At 38.1% G+C, this 19,502-nt stretch overlaps 1 protein-coding gene across 2 annotated transcripts; it reads right to left on the minus strand.

Moving 5' to 3' along the window:
* Positions 1 to 724: 724 nt before the first annotated feature.
* On the minus strand, positions 725 to 18,849 carry LOC102235655 (aryl hydrocarbon receptor nuclear translocator-like protein 2). Of its 2 annotated transcripts, XM_023351120.1 has the most exons (17): positions 18,484 to 18,849; positions 8,837 to 8,960; positions 8,700 to 8,753; positions 8,560 to 8,601; positions 8,288 to 8,445; positions 8,052 to 8,131; positions 7,723 to 7,815; positions 6,398 to 6,515; positions 6,164 to 6,313; positions 5,815 to 6,058; positions 5,266 to 5,372; positions 4,919 to 5,069; positions 4,749 to 4,819; positions 3,333 to 3,444; positions 2,479 to 2,569; positions 2,028 to 2,127; positions 725 to 1,292 (listed from the first exon to the last, which is right to left on the minus strand). In XM_023351120.1, exons 1-17 carry the CDS (start codon positions 18,539 to 18,541, stop codon positions 1,135 to 1,137), a joined length of 1,911 nt encoding a protein of 636 aa, XP_023206888.1. In that variant the 5' UTR covers positions 18,542 to 18,849; the 3' UTR covers positions 725 to 1,134. The 2 variants fall into 2 exon arrangements, with proteins under 2 accessions (XP_023206888.1, XP_023206897.1); XM_023351129.1 differs by lacking the exon at positions 7,723 to 7,815.
* Between the last annotated feature and the right edge of the window lie 653 nt (positions 18,850 to 19,502).

The raw sequence follows: 19,502 nt of genomic DNA on the forward strand, positions 1-19,502 counted from the left end.
AAGCACGACAAACATTAACACATCTTCGGAAATAGGTCAGTGCATAAATGTACATTAAAAAAAATAAAAATAAAAAATTAAGAAACACGCCTAAAGCTAGAGTTTACCTGCAAAACTATGAAGCTGATGTGGCATAAGAACACACAGGTGAACTGGTACAGTCAGAGAAAGCAGGGGAGTCTGGAAGTCCTTCAACTGGATAACTCCCTGAATTATTTCCTCTATCATCCCTCAGATTCAACTTTAACCCAGACTGACCAAATTTAAAGTGAGTTGCTAACAAACCTCATAGTCACCACTTTTGAAATGTTTTTTTGTTTGTTTTGTTTTTGCTTAGCATGAAGTTGACCTACTCTACTATTGTTCTAAATGTATAAGGACAAATGTCATATCCCAACCTGCTCCATGTCTGATGCTGAAGTTATTAAACTGGGGCCTTCTTTGCAAACTGTCCCTTTAAGACACATGTGGTCTGAAAATGTGGTGTTTGCCCTCATTAACCCCACAAAATACAGCATATATAGGTCAGTGTAGAAGAGAAGAGCTATACAGGGCTGCTTTTTTGAAATATGTTCTGATACTGACAAGAGAAACCCTCCAAGCATCCACATAAGAGTTGACTCTCAAAAGGTAGATGTTACAGAGGTTGGCCTGCCATGGTGCGCTCCAATGCTTTAGATCCTGAGGCTTTACAGAGAGGGACCAGGCTGTCTTCCTCATGTCCTTTTTTAGTATTCAAACAGTAGCAACCAGTCAGTTCAGTGTTTTTTTTTTGTTTGTTTTTTTTGCATTTTCATACCTAAATCTTTTTCAAACTGTGATCGAGGAATAAAAAGCTGGGAATTCAACTTTTTGTCTCAACTTGTTAAAACCTTTATCTAGTGAGGAACTGCTGCAAGGCTCAAGAGGAACATCCTCCATCTGAGGAGGGAAAGTGTCCCAGATAGTCACCACTCCTGATCTTGGGAGAGCAGTCGCCAAGAAACTATAAAGCTTCTGATGAAAGGGGTTAACTAATAATTTAAAGTCTCTACATAAAAAAAAAATCATAAATGCTGCTTTTTGGAGTTAGCAATCCTGTCACAAAGAAACTGATCACTCAAATGTTTCCCCACAGCAGCTGTTATACGGGTTTTATAAAGACCAGTGCATCTCTTCGAAGTCTACGGCTTCTCCCAAGTTTGTGTCGGTCTCCAGCAGGCTCATGATCACTGCCATGGCCGCTTCGTCGGTGCTGAAACTGTTCAGGCTGGGTCCAACAACACTGTCCAAATCCAGCTGGGAATTCTCCCCTGAAGCAAAGGGAAAAAAAATTAACACACATTTAGGCTGAATCGCCTTGCACTCCTCACCTCTTCCTGCCCTTATCCCTAAGTTTTTAAGGTGTAGCGGGTCCCAATTGTTTCTAAGTACTTGGCTAACTAAGAGGTTATGAATCTTAGAAAGAGAAACTTTTCAGAGACTCACTAGGAAACAAAGGGACAGGAACAGAACAATAAGTCCAATATTTCGTAAGATATTATGTTTCAAGTACCAAAAAAGCACATTGTATGTGCCAACAAAGTTTTGGCAGACAAAACTGCCAAAAGACAAACTTCTACTGCCATCTATGTTTCCACTTTATGTATGCTTCTAGCTGCAAATGCTTAAGCTCACAGAGAAGAGTGGGATTGTTGTGACTGTGGAAAAGGCAGACAAGAGTTTGGTAAATGTTGAAATCAACATAGTTATTACAATATTCAGCAATGGTTTTATTACATGCTTTTTGCTGCCTTAAAGATTGCTGTACTGACTGAAAGTCTGCTGCTTTGGAGCAACTGTATGCACATTAGTATTTACTTTTTAGTTCATTGTCAACCAGTTACTGAAAATGCTGTTATGTCAAAATTTATTTTGTTACCAAGGGACATTTTCCTAACAAGTATAAAAATATATAATGCAGGATTGATAATTGTGATTCAGCCTTATACTGTAATGAAGGAGAAGTAAATAGGTTTTAGGCTTATTAAGAGGTTTGGATAGAGTACCCATCAGCGAGTCTCCGCCTGGGAACGAAGCCCCTTGAGGTTCACCGTCTGAGCTCGACTTTCCTGGGATCTCCATGTCAGAAGTTTCTCCGTTTGGCACCTGGAGAGGAAAAAGAGAAGCAGATTAGAGGCAGTATGCAGTATGTTTAAAAAGACGCAGAAGAAGCAGTAACAAAGGTCAATTCTTTTGAGGTGATTTTAAAACTCCAAACAATTTGAGATGAATATTCTAAGCAGTAATAGACACCATTCTAATGTTTTAAAACAAAAAGAGTTGTAAGAAACTCCGATTGCACTTAAAACACCAACACGGAAGTCATTTTTTTCCTCCTGTATTGAGAAACATCTTGGTTATGTAAACGGTTCATAGAAACATTTATAAAGCTCATCTCTACATATGAAACAATTCAAAATTTGTTTTCTGGACAGGATTTATTTAACAGACACTTACACTGTTGGTGATCTGATTGAGTGTTTGGGGAGATTTCTCCTGTGTCAGACTGAATGGACTGACGTTCCCACTAGAAGGTGATGAATTCAGCCTGAACAGATCAACACAGACCTAATCAATAATGTATCAAACAGCATAGCAGGAAAAACACAGCTGCTTAAGGAGATGGATGAAAAGAATTTTTTTTGGAATATTTAGGTTATAATCAAGCCATGAGAGAAAATTAGAATATCCCATTAAATATTCAGTTCTTTTATAAGAAAAAGTTTTACATAACAGATTTCTAGTCATTTTTAAAAATTCCCTCACTTTAAGTCTGATGTTTATCTGACAGAGCAAATGTTTCCTGCTTGAACACCGAGCACAAAAGTAAAATTTTTTGAGTTTCTTCCTGATTGTGGAGAGGCACTTTCACTCCCACTGCAGTAAGAGCCTGCTGCAGGCGCCAAGAGGACATTTAAGGATCTTTGGAGCCTTTTTGTGGCATCCTGTGGCCTGCTTTCAGGTTACAGTCATTTGCATGGCCAAAGCTGAGCATGTTTGCAGCGGTTTCTAAAGTTCTCCATTGGCAGGTTAGTTTCCATAAAACCCATAAAGAATTTTTGAGACCGACCACTTTTCCAGAGGCCTCAGATCAGAAATACGGAATATTTTACATATTTGATTGGATTTTTTCTAAAACAGTGGAAATATCTGGCTCATATTAAAGAAAATATTTAAAAATATTCAGTTATTATTTATCTACCCGATTTGAAAATTAACATAAGATATCCATATGTCTGAACATGTTTTATAGCATAAAGTGTCAAATTTTTTCTCATGACCCTAAAAATTAAATACTTGTGATGCCGTACTTGTTGAAATCCAGCAGCTCATTGGCAATCTGTGTCCCAATACTTCCGGCGTATATCATAGTTCCAGATGTAGAGGAGATGCCTGGTATAACTGGAAGGGACTTCTTGCAGTCTGTAAGAATATAAGTAAGATTAGGATTCAAAAATGCGTATTTTTATATGCGAAGACCTTTTCAGGGCAGGTTTATTTTTATAATTCTGTTTAAAGCAACAAAATTTAATTAATCAGACAAACAAATGTTTCTAACATTATTAAAACACACCGGCGAAAAGTCTTTTAGTCCAGAGTCACACCAAATAAATGCTTTTCAAAGGTCTTTTCAAGAGTCTTGAGGTGGTTTCTGCTGCTTTAGAAGTTGGCACCACATATTATGCAAGGTTCTTAAAAATCATGTAGAACGCGTCATTCACTTCATTAATTAGTAATTTTGCAGCTATTAAAAGAAGATAGAAATAAATTACAAAGTATAAATTATGAGCTTGCTTGAATAGTAAGGGAGTTTATTTTCTATCGGTGCCATAAATAATGAGGAATAATAAGTCAACAGCTTTACTTCAAATGCTGTAACACTTGGGTTTGTCAAATAAAGGATAAATTATCCAAGGCTACATGAAAATTGTTTGAGGCAGATTTATTTTTTTCTCTACATCTCACAAAAATTGTGGCTTTATTGCTTTGTTTTTAAGAATCAAGGGGTCTGCTCAACTTGAATTTAATGTTGTGTACAGACCAAACAGTTAGTAAATGGCCATTTTGTTAAATTTTCAATGTCTGTCTCCAGTCATGTTGGAGAAAAAACCCCAAAATACTAAAAGGTGAAGGGTAAAATCAACACGTCATGTGGAAACTTAAATATCAATTTAAATGTAAGAAGAAACAAAGTCTAAAACAATCTCTTTTTTTAAATTTTCAATTAGCTTTTTTCCTTTTGGCTTTTAGTTATCACAAAAGCCAAATCCATACTTTTCAGGACTCACAGGAGTCACAATAACTGCACTAAGAAGAAAAATATGTGCGGTTTTCAGCACATCCAGTTGCAGCCACACTCCTTGCAAGACTTTGTTCCGTAGGAGCCTTTTTCTAGAAGTTAACTCGAGTGTTATGACGAAACTCTCAGGCGCAACACATAATGTAGCTGAACCGTTAATTAATTAATTAACAACATTGTTTAGAATTCCACTCAAAAACAAACTAATTGAGCCCATCTTTCAGTGTGCACCAGTTTCTTAAACAACATGCTCAAAGTGACCTACAAACGTTTCTAGGTCAGACTTAGTTTACTGACTTCAACGGAAAAACACACGTCATAGACACAAAACACCGACATGCACACCTGCAAGGAAAATCATAGAAGATGCTGCATGCAAGCATGAAAGCTGCACACAGATGTAAATCAGTGATTGTTATGCTCTGACCTTCTGAAGCCTTGGAATTGCCCGACTGTTCAGACTTGTGTCCAGATCGCGCTGTTCGACTGTTGTCATACCTTATCAGAGGAGGAGAGAACAGGAAGCAGATGGTTTTCTGAGCAGCCTTGTGCAGATATGGTCAGATAAAGCAAAAGATGCTGCAGGCATATACTTACGATATTACTGTGTTGGTTGACACTATGTATTCGACTTCTTTGTTCCAAGGATTGACAAAACTAAACCACTGACTTTGCAGAGTGACAAAAGAGCCGTATTTTGTTTTGAATTTATAGCAGTTTGTCTCTATTTTCTCCCGACTTCGCAAGACTGTAAAGCGGTGACAAGAAGGAAAAAATGCAAATTAAACAACATATTAGACAAAGCATACTGTGTGCAAAATTAACAGTTGGAACAACGAGAAATTTGCAGCTCGCATCGCAGCAATATTGAAGCTGGTGCATTTTATGCAGAAGAGACTTTAAAAAGGCTTAAAGAAGAAAACTAACCAAGACACGTAGGTTACCTTTTCGATGTCGATCGGCTAAATGTAGTAAGTCATCTTGATGGAAGTACTCGTAGCACGACGTTCCCAGCAATTCTTGGGGAAGATAACCCAGAATGGTTGTTGCTCTGTTGGAGGAAAAAAAGTTCAGACATTGAAAAGCTGCAGAGGGAGGGTGTGCTCATAGAAATAAAAACAAATACACAACTTTTCTGTTTCTTTTTTGCCCAAAGCTTTAAAGGTGGAATTTATAATGTGTTAAGACATAAATCCCCATCCTCCTCCACTCATGTTTCAAGTTACACGTTTTTCAACCATTTTATAAACACCATGACGTTAAACAGCGCAGGTCCATTTCTTTTATATATGAAAATTAAGTAATAAAATGTACTTGCTTCATGATTCTAATATTAATTAGAATCCTAATTAACTGTATAAAGCATCTCATTTATAGAATGGTTAAAATATCTGGAATGATTTTCAAAATGTAGCCAGCCCTGGTCCATCTACAGACAAGCTACATCATCCTCTAGGCCTTCTTACCCTCCTGTCACAGGAAATTAAATTTACCTTTGATCAACAAAGGTGAATTTTCCATCCATGGCGTAGCGTGTAACAAACTCGGTGGGTTTAACTCGGACTTCTCCGTTAACTTGCGGAGCTGAGTGTGAATGGACGCGTCCCACCGCCACCAGGCAGCTAAAGTAGGAGCTGTCCTGCTTGTCTCCCTCTCCTTCCCCCTCTGCTCCCATCTGACTGGTTGGCCAACTGCGCATATAGCCGGTGCAGTGGACTGTGCAGTATTTCTGTGACTCTTAAAAAAAATAAAAATATGCATTAAATATCATAAACAATATGCACAAAATAAAATCCACCGCTGGGAGTCATTTGTGGAAACTGCCAAGCAATTTGTGATCACCTTTCTTTTTAGAGGTGTTTGCCTGGGTTTCCTTTTCTTCAATTTTCACAGGTATCTTGTTGTACTTCATGCGACAAAAGAAGGAGCGCCGGGCGCCTGAGCACAACCGTGACGCACCGATGGGAAGGTCAGCCTGAACCTGCAGACCAGCTGCAGATACCCAGAGTGTTAAACGCACTGCAGTAAATTAAATCTTTTGACCTCACACACACAGACAAAAATAAAACGCTTTACTTTTAGCATCTATTAGCCGCTCACGAGGGTGCAATTCAGAAGCAGACAGTTGCTCCTTCACTTTTCCCATGTCCTTGGGGTGTATATAGTCAAACAGGCTCTGTCCAATCAGCTCCGCCTAAAGTGAAAAACACAGGACACCGCATACTTAGACAAGGCTTCCATGTGGATGAAACAACCAACAAAAATACCTAATTTAAACAGATCTAACAACTAGTTTCAAAGGGTATTTTTACTGAGGACTTCTGTCCCATTAGCACACCAGACAGGGTGTAAAGATGGAAATAAGTCAGATTCAGATTTTAAAGACACACTATTAATGTTAAAGTAGTCATAATTCTAGAACTTTTACCATTTTGTCACATTACAATCACAAAGTCTAATATTTTTTTAATGGGATTTTATGGCAACACAAAAGTAGAGCATAATCGTTAAGGGAGTATAAGGAAGGTCATACAAGTTTGAAAATTGAGACTGGCATCTTTATTTAGATAAATTTAAAAACCAATAAAAATAGACAATTTAATGTGCGATTTAAATTCAGTCAAATTTAGACTGATCAGTGAAGGAATCAAAATACACAACCACAAAGACCAAGGGACACAGAAACTCTCTGAACATGTGGAAGAACCAAAATTAAACTTTACAATCTCAATGCAAAATACTACATGTGGTAGAAAACCAACATAGAAAATCCTGAAATATAAACAGTGTAACATGGAAGAGGCAGCATAAATATTAGGGTTGCCTTCTTTTGCAGGGAATGAGAGGCTAGTCGGAGTTAAAGACCTGAAATATGGAGCAAACATGTCACACATTTGAAAGTGTAACAGAGGCTGTGGCTTTTGGACTTGTTGCTCTAACTACATACCAGGGTGTTGCATTTACCTGTTACCTGATTTTTATTTTCCTCTTCATAATTATGTACCACTTTGTGTTGGTCGACCACATAAAACCCATTCACGTTTGTGGTTGTAACAGGATAAAATAGGAAAAAGTTCAGTGAGTATGAAAACACAAGATACAGCAAGTTAGCAGAAGTATGACAGATTAAGATCTTAATATGGCCAAACTCCAAACATAAATGTCCATTTATAATAGCAGTACAAACATAACTATCAAGCACATATATAGTGAATGAATGTTTTAGTTTTAACTAGCAGTTCTACAGCAGGGAGCATGCTCTCTTTTAAAGTCACCAGCACTTCATAGATTCCCATCTATGCACTATGCAGACATCATAACAAAAACCCATCTAGTGTGTCTGGTGTTTTTACATAAAGCCACAAAAACAGCAGATTATGCGACAAATGTAAAAGTGTTACCCGACTATAATTTAATATCTTTGTCACGGACTCTGAGACAAAAACTATTTTCCCGCGATCACAGCCCACTACAAACAGGAACCCATCTGCAGCCTGCACAACAGAGACAAGGAAAGAGCGACAGTCAGGATCTGCTCAAGACAAAAGCACAAAGCCATCAGGCTTTTGTAAAATGCTGTACATTGTAAATGTAACTAATGTAGTTCAAAAATATAGAAAAACTAATCTAGTCTACTTTATTGCTTTGTAATTGATGGAAAATTCTAATATCATTAAAGTTTTGATCATAAAGTAACACATGCAAACATGTTTTACTATCTCATGTTTACCTTGAGGACAAGATGTTTAAGCTCTTCCTCGGGAAGAAATGATGGTTTGGAGCTCGCTTCAGAAAAGGAGCTTGCTGAACCTGAAATTACAGACAGTTTCACAATGTAAAAGGCTTAAAGAAGTTAACAAGACATACATTGTCTCTGTCAGTTAAGTCTAAGTTCGAAATATTTTGAACTGAGAAAAATAGGGCTTACCATCTTTGTTTACTACAGGTTATGGATGTAATTTGTACCTTTGAGGGATTTGAGGTGCTGCACTGCCATTCTGAGCACCGTGAGTTTGTCCAGTTTACGGGACATGGGGTTACATGTGGGGATCATGGCTGAAAGTTTGTCAATAAGATTGTTCATTTTGTCTCGTCTCCTCTTCTCGATTTGGCTGTGTGGTTCCCTGCAAAGACATTTAAATAAATATGTCACTGACCTCTGAAAAGCAGCACACTCTGGATTATTGAACTATAACAGACATTTGTTTAATCTGAGGTTTATCATAAGGTTTTTCTACCTGAAGCATTTAATTTTGACATGTTGGTCCTCTCCGTCTGACCTGTGGAGAGAAAAATCACCAAATTCACATGGATAGATTAAATTTATTCTGGAAAAATTTGCACAAAATATGTTTCCCTTTAAAAATGAGCAAAGCACCTGTTTTGGTCATCTTCCATATCTGCATCGCTAATCATAGCCAATTTTGAATCCCTGAGAGGAGAATAAACACATAATTTAGCAGGGGTTTTTTTTCTGTCTATTTTAATGAGATCAAGTGTATGAGGAATACTAACTGGTTGTCTGTGCTTCCCTTGCGCTTCCTTGGCATGTCCATACTCGAGGACATACCAGATGTTATGGATGGGGTCATCAAGCTGGGCAGAGAATTGCTCTGTTCTTCCTCAACCAGCACATCATCTGGAACACAGACATCAAATGCTCTGAAACAAATCCTAAATGCTAAGATCATCATTTATCTGCAGCAAGAAATGGGCAGTTTATGGTTATTGAGGTACAGTAAAGTTTGATAAAATTCCCCCAACAGTTCATGTTCCTTTTATTCAAAAAGCAAAGAACGCAGCTGAGTTTTCTCAGGCTTTGAGGATCATAAATAATAGTCGCTGCGCACTACCGGCCAGCTCCTCACACCCTGGTCAAAATATGTTCCAACTGCTGCCAGACAGCTACTGCACTGTCCTTCAGGAACTCCAGAAGCTTCAAATTCAGTGATGTAAATGCTCAAACATTACTGCCAAAATTTCTATTTGTCAACTTTAACAAATTTCTTCAAGCAAATCTAGGTGGTGACTTCAGTTTTTATTATCAAAACAGAAAATTACAAAATCAGGCTGTTCAAAAGTGGAATGAACCATCACTGATATTAGCATTTCATGGAGTTTTACACCAGGAAAAGTTTTCCTAAATCTACATTGCTGTAAAAAAAAATTCTATTTTCATTATAATTGAACATTTTGGATTAAAAAAAAGTTATTTCAGACAAATATAACCAGACTAATTACAATGAGCTGTTTTAAAACAGTGATTAAAATTTGTAGAACAATTAGCTTTCCAAACTAATCTGGCCCTTTTCCATAAACCCAACAACTTGTGCCAACCTTGGCAGTAACAACTGCCATCAAATGATTGCAATAGCAAAACATTTATCTTTTACATTGCTGCAGAGGAATTTTGGCCTAATTTTCTTTGCAGAATTGTTTTAGCTCAGGGACATTGGAAAGTTTTTATTCCTTGATTCCATGATCTGAGACGTGTCAGTGTGGTTTGGTATGCTATTTTAAGGTCTGGTGTGTTCAGGATGTGGCGTTCATACAAATGCAGCAACAAACATGATGCACTAGGTCTCAGGTTTGTCGCAAAAAGTGATATTTTTTTGTCCCCAATCAATGGACTGTGTTGTATGAGGCCAGTAGCTGCATTGCAATTGTACCGTACTATTATCCAAAGGCCTACAGCTGAGAGAAGCCCAGGAATGGTGCGGTATGGGTTGTTCAAAAGCGACCATGTGTAATGAAGCATTTAAATCCCAAACTGCTGACAGTGGCTCTCAAAAATGAGCTCAAGTCTTCATATTTCCACATCTGGTCTGGTGTGCCATGAGCTGTAAGGCTTCTGAAAAAATATGTGGGAGAGAAACTCAAGAGAATGACTGGAAACAGACTGTTTTTTATTGATTTCATCTATTTTTAACCACGAGCCACAAACCCTGTGACCCAAATAGCCTTTAACAGATCAGCAGTGACCCGACTTCTAATCCGCCTCACTCTGCCAAGTTCTGCCAGATTACAAGTTTGCAAAGAAGCTAAATGAAGATCAGACTGTACACACATTCTTCCAATAAATCTTACAACCTTTCTCTCCGGCTCAACTGTTTACTTATAAGCTCATTCAACAAATTTCTGACTTGAGTTTTGGCTGCACCTATGCGACCCACAGCATGACGATCTGCTGCTTGATGAAAGTCTAATTTCATTATCTAATTTAAAGCAGCAGACCCTACATTTAAATCTTCAAAGTGTTAAGATACTCATACATCAATATTTCAAAAACAAGAATGCAAATAAATGAAAAAAAATGGAGAGTGCAAATTATTATGACACAAAGATCTTAACTGAATTTAAATAACTGGAGAAAAGAAGTCCTTGAATGCAGAACTAAAATGGCGTTCTGTAGTCTTTTCTCGTCATAGAACTGGAGTTTTATCCATCAATCTTCTAAGCATCTATTAAACAGCTTAAGGCCCCAAAACTCTGAAATATTTTATTTTGATTGCCTCAAATAGACTGATTGTGCCAAAGGTGGCGTGCCTGAAGGACGATCCCAAGGTTTGAAAGGCTCCATGAAACAAATGCAAAGTACCCTATTCAGTGTGGACACACCCTTTTATTCATTTTGAGCACACAGACATGGCCAAACCTCTAACTGCCAGCTCAACCCTTTTCATTCTGATCATTTCACATACCAGGACATGTGAATGCATGGCAGGTCCTCAGTGAGCTTTCTTGGTTTAAGCTAACACTAATATGTTTGTGTCACTCTGTGATTTTATTCATCTGTGCAAAGCAAACCAACATTTTGTTTACTCCTGTCTTTCTCTCATGCTTGCTATCAACAATATCTGTAACTTTTAGCATTATTGGATCTGTGTTAATGTGAGCCTCTTCCACAGAAAGACTATCCAACAGGATATACTGTATATCTTATTGGCATGTTAAATATGTAGTCATGAAACTTGGAATATATTTGTGATAGATTACTCTATTTATATAGCTATATCTATTATACATTGTGCAGCCACCCTGAATTGGTGCATGTCATTTCACCACTTCGCATGTCTCGTACTTCTACAGTATTCTTTTGTTCTGCTTTTACATGACATTTTATAAATTTTGCTTTTTAAAAGCCATATTTGTACCTCTGGAGGTTTGACTGCAGTTATGGACATCCTTAGCCATAATGTTTATTGCTGAACAAAAACAAAGATCTTAATGGGTTGTTAAGTACTTTTAGTCACTTTTATTATTATTGCAATGCATAAAAAATATTATGATAAGTTATAAAGTTAACATAATCTGTCTCTAAAATACAAAAGAAATTATTCTACTTTAGAGATAAAAATAGATTTGATAGTTTTATGACAGTCCATGAATATAACTCATAAAAAATTAGACTTGCCTAAATCTCCTCCTCCAAAAAAAAAAAAAACATAACAACAACAACAAAAAAAACCTCAGCTAGTTTATATACAGCGGTATGACAAAGCATTGTGTGGGTATGAAAAAATGGGTCAAGCTGACCCAAAGTTCTTATTTGAAGAAATCTCAAGCTGATAAACCATTAGCCATGCATTTAGGCATTGTTTAATTCTACATGAACTAATCATTTTATCTTTCATTGCATCTATTTATTTATACAGAGCAAAAGTAACAATCCTAACGAAGTAGGATTTTGGGGGTTAAAACATCAGCATTATAAATGTTAAAGAATTATATTTTTTGCTACAGAAAATCTTCCAGTTAGTATATTCTCAACACTACAATATTGTCAATCCCTAGTAGTGATAATAATAACAATAGTGATAATAATCACATTAATAATAGGACTGCATGGCAGTTCAGTTGGTAGCACTCTTGCCTTGCAGCAAGAAGGTTCTGGGTTCAAATCCCGGCCTGGGGTCTAACTGTGTGGACTTTGCATGTTCTCTCTGTGTAACCATGGGTTCTCTCTGGGTACTCCAGCTTACCTCCAACAGTCCAAAAACATGACTGTTAGGTTAACTGCCCCATCTAAATTGCCCCCAAGCATGTGTATGTGTGCCCCATGCGGTCCTGCAAAGACAAGCAGGTGCATATAATAGATGGATAATAATAGTTATTGCAAACTAAACATGCAACAATTTGTTCTAAATTTTATTTGAGGTTTATAATAATGTACTGTTTGTGTTTGTTGAATTTCAGTTTTAATTAGTAACAACTTTACCATCATACATCATCTGTTTATGGTTTGATATTTCTAACTAATTGTTTTGGCAAGTACTACATTATCACTTTGATGTAAATATTGCTTGCTTAGACTGTATCACAAATAGATTGACCTTTGAATTTTAAGGTTGTAAAGCTTTCTATAATCTCAGTGGCACTTAAGCACAGAGCAACACAACTGACTGATGTATCCATCTTGTCTTCATTTTCTTTCTTTCATTCGTTTACTTAGTTTGATCACTTTAGGTAAATGTCTCCATTGGTTTTTTTATGCATTTTTAATTTCTGTAAAGCTCTCTGTGTTACAGAACTTTGACTAAATTAAAAGCACTACACTTGCTAACATTACACAACTTACTGGTCACTACAGTTACAAAGGCTTCATCCTAAGTGCTTATTGCAAGGAAATTATACAATTTTGCTATTCTTCTCTTCATCTAGTAACTTGTGAATAGCTGATATAAGCTGGTAATTAGTCTAACTGGGAAAGTGGCCCTGCTAGCTGTAGCTTTCCAACTACAGTTAGCAGGTAATTTAGCTGTAAGACCATCACTGTGTCATGTGAAACATTTACATAGCAAAATTTATCTCTTGTAAGCATTGGAAAATGACACTATATTATATTAGGCTATGTATTGTGTGGTAAGGGGAGGTAAGTGAGGCAGAGCCTCACCTGTATCATGGAAAAATAATTAATCTTCCTATTTTCACCCTGTGGTTTGTACTATAAAGTACTTATTTCTCATTTAGCTTAACCAATTCAGATTTTTTTTTTTTCCAAAATCGTTTAATTTTTGCATTTTCCAATTCAAATGCTCGGAAGCGAAGCTGGTAAGGTAGCAGGAAGCTGAGCCTCACATGGGATTGCGCAACCTCTCGCTAACTGCACTGGCTGCCATTCTATGAGAGCATGCTCCCCCTTTCTGTACGCCGCCAATAAAATGGTCAAAAACATTTAATATATGAACTGATTTTCCATAATTTAGCTTATGTATATAATGTACAGTGGTTTTTGCCACCAACTGTGTGTGTAACGTGTTTCGTGTGCGGAGAAGCGATCAGAAATGGCAGAGAACAGATTCAAGGTGAGGCACGCAATTCTCTTGCCTCATGGCAGGGGGCGCTCATGATCCCAGACATTGTGACTCCACAACTGTAGAGTAAGAGACAGTAACAGCGAGCTAGCCATACAGTAAAGTCAAGTGCAGCGATATATTTATAGTTTTCTCCTCTTACCACAACAATCACTTATTAACAATCGCAAAATAAACATTAAGCTTAAAACCATACTACTGCATCAGACTGAATGCTCTGCTCTTTGTGTGGGAAATATTTGAGTGTTTTTTATTGTGGCGTTGTTGTCAGTTGCTATGGAGACGAGTCTGCGCGTAGCCGCGCTGATACAGAGAGCGAGAAAGACGTGGTTTTGAGTTGTACTTTAGCGGTTTTTCCATTTGCTGTGAAGCACAGCACGACATTAATAATATCTACATGTCCAAGTTTGATTGAGTTAACGGAATTATTCTACCGCGGCAGCGCGGCTATGTATGTAGAAGAATAGTCTTTTTGCTCTCCAGCGTTGTCCGCATGCGCGAAATTTCCATATGTAAACAATAACATGCAGGGGGTCTATATTTGTAAATCTGATTTTGATTAAGTCAGTGCCTCACTAGCTATGAACCTCACCGCACGTCATTGCCTTAGCTGAGTGAAGCTGACACCCCACCCACCTCAAAAAATTCAGCAAATAGTCTGAGTGGTTAGTGCTCCGTTAGTGCAGGTTTGTGCCGTTAAAATTTTCGTTTGTGCAGCTTTCGTTTTCGAGATATTAAAAATTATATTTTAGGTCATCCAGAGTTCACCATCCCCCCATGTTGCTCCAAAACAAACCAAACTGGGCTACTTCGTTAGTGCTCCGTTTGTGCAGGTTTGTGCCGTTAAAATTTTCGTTTGTGCAGCTTTCGTTTTCGAGATATTAAAAGTTATAATTTTGGCCGATGACGTCACCATCCCCCCATGTTGCGCCAAAACGAACCAAACTAGGCTACTTCGTTAGTGCTTCGTTAGTGCAGGTTTGTGCCGTTAAAACGGACGTTTGTGCAGCTTTGGTTTCTGAAATATTAAAAGTTATAATTTTGGCCGATGACGTCACCATCCCCCCATGTTGCTCCGAAACACACCAAACTAGGCTACTTCGTTAGTGCTTCGTTTGTGCAGGTTTGTGCCGTTAAAATTTTCGTTTGTGCAGCTTTCGTTTTCGAGATATTAAAAATTATATTTTAGGTCATCCAGAGTTCACCATCCCCCCATGTTGCTCCAAAACAAACCAAACTAGGCTACTTCGTTAGTGCTCCGTTTGTGCAGGTTTGTGCAGTTAAAATTTTCGTTTGTGCAGCTTTCGTTTTCGAGATATTAAAAGTTATAATTTTGGCCGATGACGTCACCATCCCCCCATGTTGCGCCAAAACGAACCAAACTAGGCTACTTCGTTAGTGCTTCGTTAGTGCAGGTTTGTGCAGTTAAAACGGACGTTTGTGCAGCTTTGGTTTCTGAAATATTAAAGATTATTTTTTAGGTCATCCGAGTTCACCATCCCCCCATGTTGCTCCGAAACACACCAAACTAGGCTACTTCGTTAGTGCTTCGTTTGTGCAGGTTTGTGCCGTTAAAATTTTCGTTTGTGCAGCTTTCGTTTTCGAGATATTAAAAGTTATAATTTTGGCCGATGACGTCACCATCCCCCCATGTTGCGCCAAAACAAAACAAACTGGGCTACTTCGTTAGTGCTCCGTTAGTGCAGGTTTGTGCCGTAAGCTATCCATGCATACATCCTCTCTGCTTTGCATCGAGTCAACATTTTATATGAAACCTGAACATTAATTTACTTACCTTGTTCAAAAATCAAAATCAGGGTTGGAAAAATTCCAAAGATGACTCTTTCAAAACGATTTCTTTCAAACTGCTAGAATAATTTCAACGAGAGGCTGAAATTACACTTGCTCTTCCGCAAAAACAACACTCGCTACAGTGTGGGTGGAGCCAATCACAGTTGACGTTGTGTGAGAACTTTGTCAAAGTTGGCAAAACATTTTACGTGCTTTTAAAAATCCTTGAAGATCACGCATATACATTTAATGTCAGCAATTGGATGAAATGAAACTCGTTGCATTTAAAATATATTTACTAAATATTAAGTACATTACTTGGATGAACTTTGTTGAACCAATGACCCTGCCATGCACTTCCGGTTTAACTCTGCAAAAACTTTATTTGCTCAAGAAACTAGCATGTTAGCTATGGATTTTTTGTTGTTGTCGTTTTTTACCCTTTTGCTGCATAATCAGCAGAAAGTAAGTCAACAATGTGAATATAATTGTTGAAACCACCTCCGAAACCAAAGCACAGTTGAACAGTCGTACAAATACACACATTACGTTACGGTCACGGCCGCATGTCCTGTCTTGACAGGATTCATTTATTGTGGAGAAAGTTATATTGGTGAGAAAACATTACTATCTAAAAACATTTCTTGAAATGAGACAAATTTCTTCTTGTTCGAAATCTTTATTGAAGTTCAAAACAAAAGAAGGTACACATTGTACAACAGCTGAAAATCTGCAGAATTTAACTTACACAATAACATACGAAATTAATAACTGCTTGCTTTGTGGTTATGTCCAGAGCAGGCCACAGTCATCAATTTAGGTGAAGTCAGTTGGCGTATGAAAGAAAATTATGTAATATCTCATGATGAGCAGTAGCCCAGTTTGTTTTGTTTTGGCGCAACATGGGGGGATGGTGAACTCGGATGACCTAAAAAATAATCTTTAATATTTCAGAAACCAAAGCTGCACAAACGTCCGTTTTAACGGCACAAACCTGCACTAACGGAGCACTAACGAAGTAGCCCAGTTTGGTTTGTTTTGGAGCAACATGGGGGGATGGTGAACTCGGATGACCTAAAAAATAATCTTTAATATTTCAGAAACCAAAGCTGCACAAACGTCCGTTTTAACGGCACAAACCTGCACTAACGGAGCACTAACGAAGTAGCCTAGTTTGGTTTGTTTTGGCGCAACATGGGGGGATGGTGACGTCATCGGCCAAAATTATAACTTTTAATATTTCAGAAACGAAAGCTGCACAAACGTCCGTTTTAACTGCACAAACCTGCACTAACGGAGCACTAACGAAGTAGCCCAGTTTGGTTTGTTTTGGCGCAACATGGGGGGATGGTGACGTCATCGGCCAAAATTATAACTTTTAATATTTCAGAAACCAAAGCTGCACAAACGTCCGTTTTAACGGCACAAACCTGCACTAACGGAGCACTAACGAAGTAGCCTAGTTTGGTTTGTTTTGGCGCAACATGGGGGGATGGTGACGTCATCGGCCAAAATTATAACTTTTAATATTTCAGAAACCAAAGCTGCACAAACGTCCGTTTTAACTGCACAAACCTGCACTAACGAAGCACTAACGAAGTAGCCTAGTTTGGTTCGTTTTGGCGCAACATGGGGGGATGGTGACGTCATCGGCCAAAATTATAACTTTTAATATCTCGAAAACGAAAGCTGCACAAACGAAAATTTTAACTGCACAAACCTGCACAAACGGAGCACTAACGAAGTAGCCTAGTTTGGTTTGTTTTGGAGCAACATGGGGGGATGGTGAACTCTGGATGACCTAAAATATAATTTTTAATATCTCGAAAACGAAAGCTGCACAAACGAAAATTTTAACGGCACAAACCTGCACTAACGGAGCACTAACCACTCAGACTATTTGCTGAATTTTTTGAGGTGGGTGGGGTGTCAGCTTCACTCAGCTCATTGCCTTGTATATTAGGGTTCTATTCAGCCAGTTGATCGGCAGTGTGCAGCACCAGCAGGGAGCCATCCATCTCATTCTCCAGCGTCTACTTAAAAGAACTTTATCTTGCAGAAATTATGTGGGTAGAAATTGTAGCAGTTTTAAAACCACAACTTCTTAAAACTGCGGCACACCTTGATATCAATAACCAGCCCAAGCCTGTTACACAGTAATAAATAAGAAGGAAATTTAAAACCTTAAATTTGAAACTGCCTTGCAACGGTTTGTCTGGACGGTCACATACATTTTAGGTAATATACACATATATTGCCTAAAATGAACATGTTACTTTTATATATATTTTTAAGCATAATCAAAAAAGGTGTTCATTTATTTTCAGTCATGTGTGTTTGTATTTTTTCTTACTCAGCCTGAACTGACCCTAAAGCTGGTTCCAACAGTCCAGTACATCTAGTCCTGAAACCAGAACTGATTGATGTGACACTAAAGGAGGACTGGCTTCTACAGGCAGGGAGGCTCACTGTGGCAACCTTAAAGCTTAAAACAAATAACTGATTGGGCTCCTCTTTTGTACGTATAAAACGCGTAACTACGCTGTGCATTAATTAAAACTGATTATATTTGCAAACGAAGTGCTAAATAAATCTACTGTAACGTAATGTAACACGGTGTTCTCAAGAATACCACCTTAAATAAACGCATCCTTCGATAGAGAACGATAAACACAGGCCCCGCTGCTGCTGCTAAGCTAGCTTTCGTTGTGATTTACATGTACGGGTTATCATTAATTGGAACGAATAATTATATTTAACAGACAATAGGTTTTTAATATTTGACCTGTTTAGGTTGCGACACGGTGGTGGTGTGATGAACAAGGTTGTACGGCTGTTACATAAATGGCGTAGCGTTAGAGGGCGAGCTTGCTCTACTGATCTACTGACCTAGTTTCGGAATAGCGCAAACTCCTCAGTTGAGCGGAGCAACAAACTGACAATAAACACCCCTGGACCTCACCTTGTCAGCCTAAACCTCGATACAAGGCACCCCCCTACTGCCAGCATATGCAAGCATTACCGACGGTGACAGCAGTAGTGTTGCGTTTCATTTACCTGCCGGTTCGCTTCCCGCTCTGTCACCGCCGCCAGCCGCTGCGTTCTGCGCCGACATGGCTGAAGCAGGAGCCGGTGCGCTGGGGCCCAGGACTCCAATACATGGATGAGCCAGTCGACAACGCCTGATTATGTAGGACAGGGTTGTGTGGGTTCCGCTAAATGTTGTAAAGCCGTTTTAATAAGCTCGCTACAGGTAGAACTAAAAAGGGAATAAATAAGGACGAGGGGGTTGGAAACGTGACCAAAATTACCGGTGTGCTGTGTATTGAGAGAAGTGAGAGGGAAACGCGGAAGCAAGAGGACTGTCTCCGCCTACCCGTTCACAGCTGCTGATCCCGTTCTCTTCATGACAGTCGAGAGCTATCCCTTCCGGACTTTGATAACAGCACGTTAATTAATTAATTAGTTATGCTAGTATGTCTCTGTAAGTTGGAATAACATTCCAATTTGAATATCATTGAAATAAATAAATATACTATGTAAAGCTTGCAGCTTTTGCTTATTATGTTAATGTTGATAGTTATGGCGGACGTTTATTAAAAACGCTAGAATGTTGCAGAAACAAAAAGACAAAACATATTTAGACAAAAAAATTCCATCATATACAGTACATACATGTTTGGGGCCAACCAATAATTTGCTTCCATACCCAATTGCAGTAAAATCACAAGGCATTTATTCAGCTGTAGCTACAGGTTACTGTCTTGTTGCTTCAATATTTCATAGTATTCTTTCCTCAAGTGCACCAGTAAATCCTGCAGCAAAATGACATGAAGCTGCTTTGTAGTTGAAAAAATAAAGTGCCTATCTATCTATCTATCTATCTATCTATCTATCTATCTATCTATCTATCTATCTATCTATCTATCTATCTATCTATCTATCTATCTATCTATCTATCTATCTATCTATCTATCTATCTATCTATCTATCTATCTATCTATCTATCTATCTATCTATCTATCTATCTATCTATCTATCTATCTATCTATCTATCTATCTATCTATCTATTGCA

The sequence above is a fragment of the Xiphophorus maculatus genome, chromosome 2, assembly GCF_002775205.1.
Source record: "Xiphophorus maculatus strain JP 163 A chromosome 2, X_maculatus-5.0-male, whole genome shotgun sequence".
NCBI classification, from domain to species: Eukaryota; Metazoa; Chordata; class Actinopteri; order Cyprinodontiformes; family Poeciliidae; genus Xiphophorus; species Xiphophorus maculatus.

What these genes read in the sequence shown, in the direction of transcription:
- LOC102235655 (XM_023351120.1), bottom strand. Translation starts at nt 18,541, where the DNA reads ATGTCGGCGCAGAACGCAGCGGCTGGCGGCGGTGACAGAGCGGGAAGC. An exon ending in AGATATTAAATTATAGTCGG is followed by an intron (nt 6,516 to 7,722) that starts GTAACACTTTTA and finishes TTTTCACTTTAG; the next exon opens with GCGGAGCTGATTGGACAGAG. An exon ending in AGCCGATCGACATCGAAAAG is followed by an intron (nt 5,070 to 5,265) that starts GTAACCTACGTG and finishes ACCGCTTTACAG; the next exon opens with TCTTGCGAAGTCGGGAGAAA.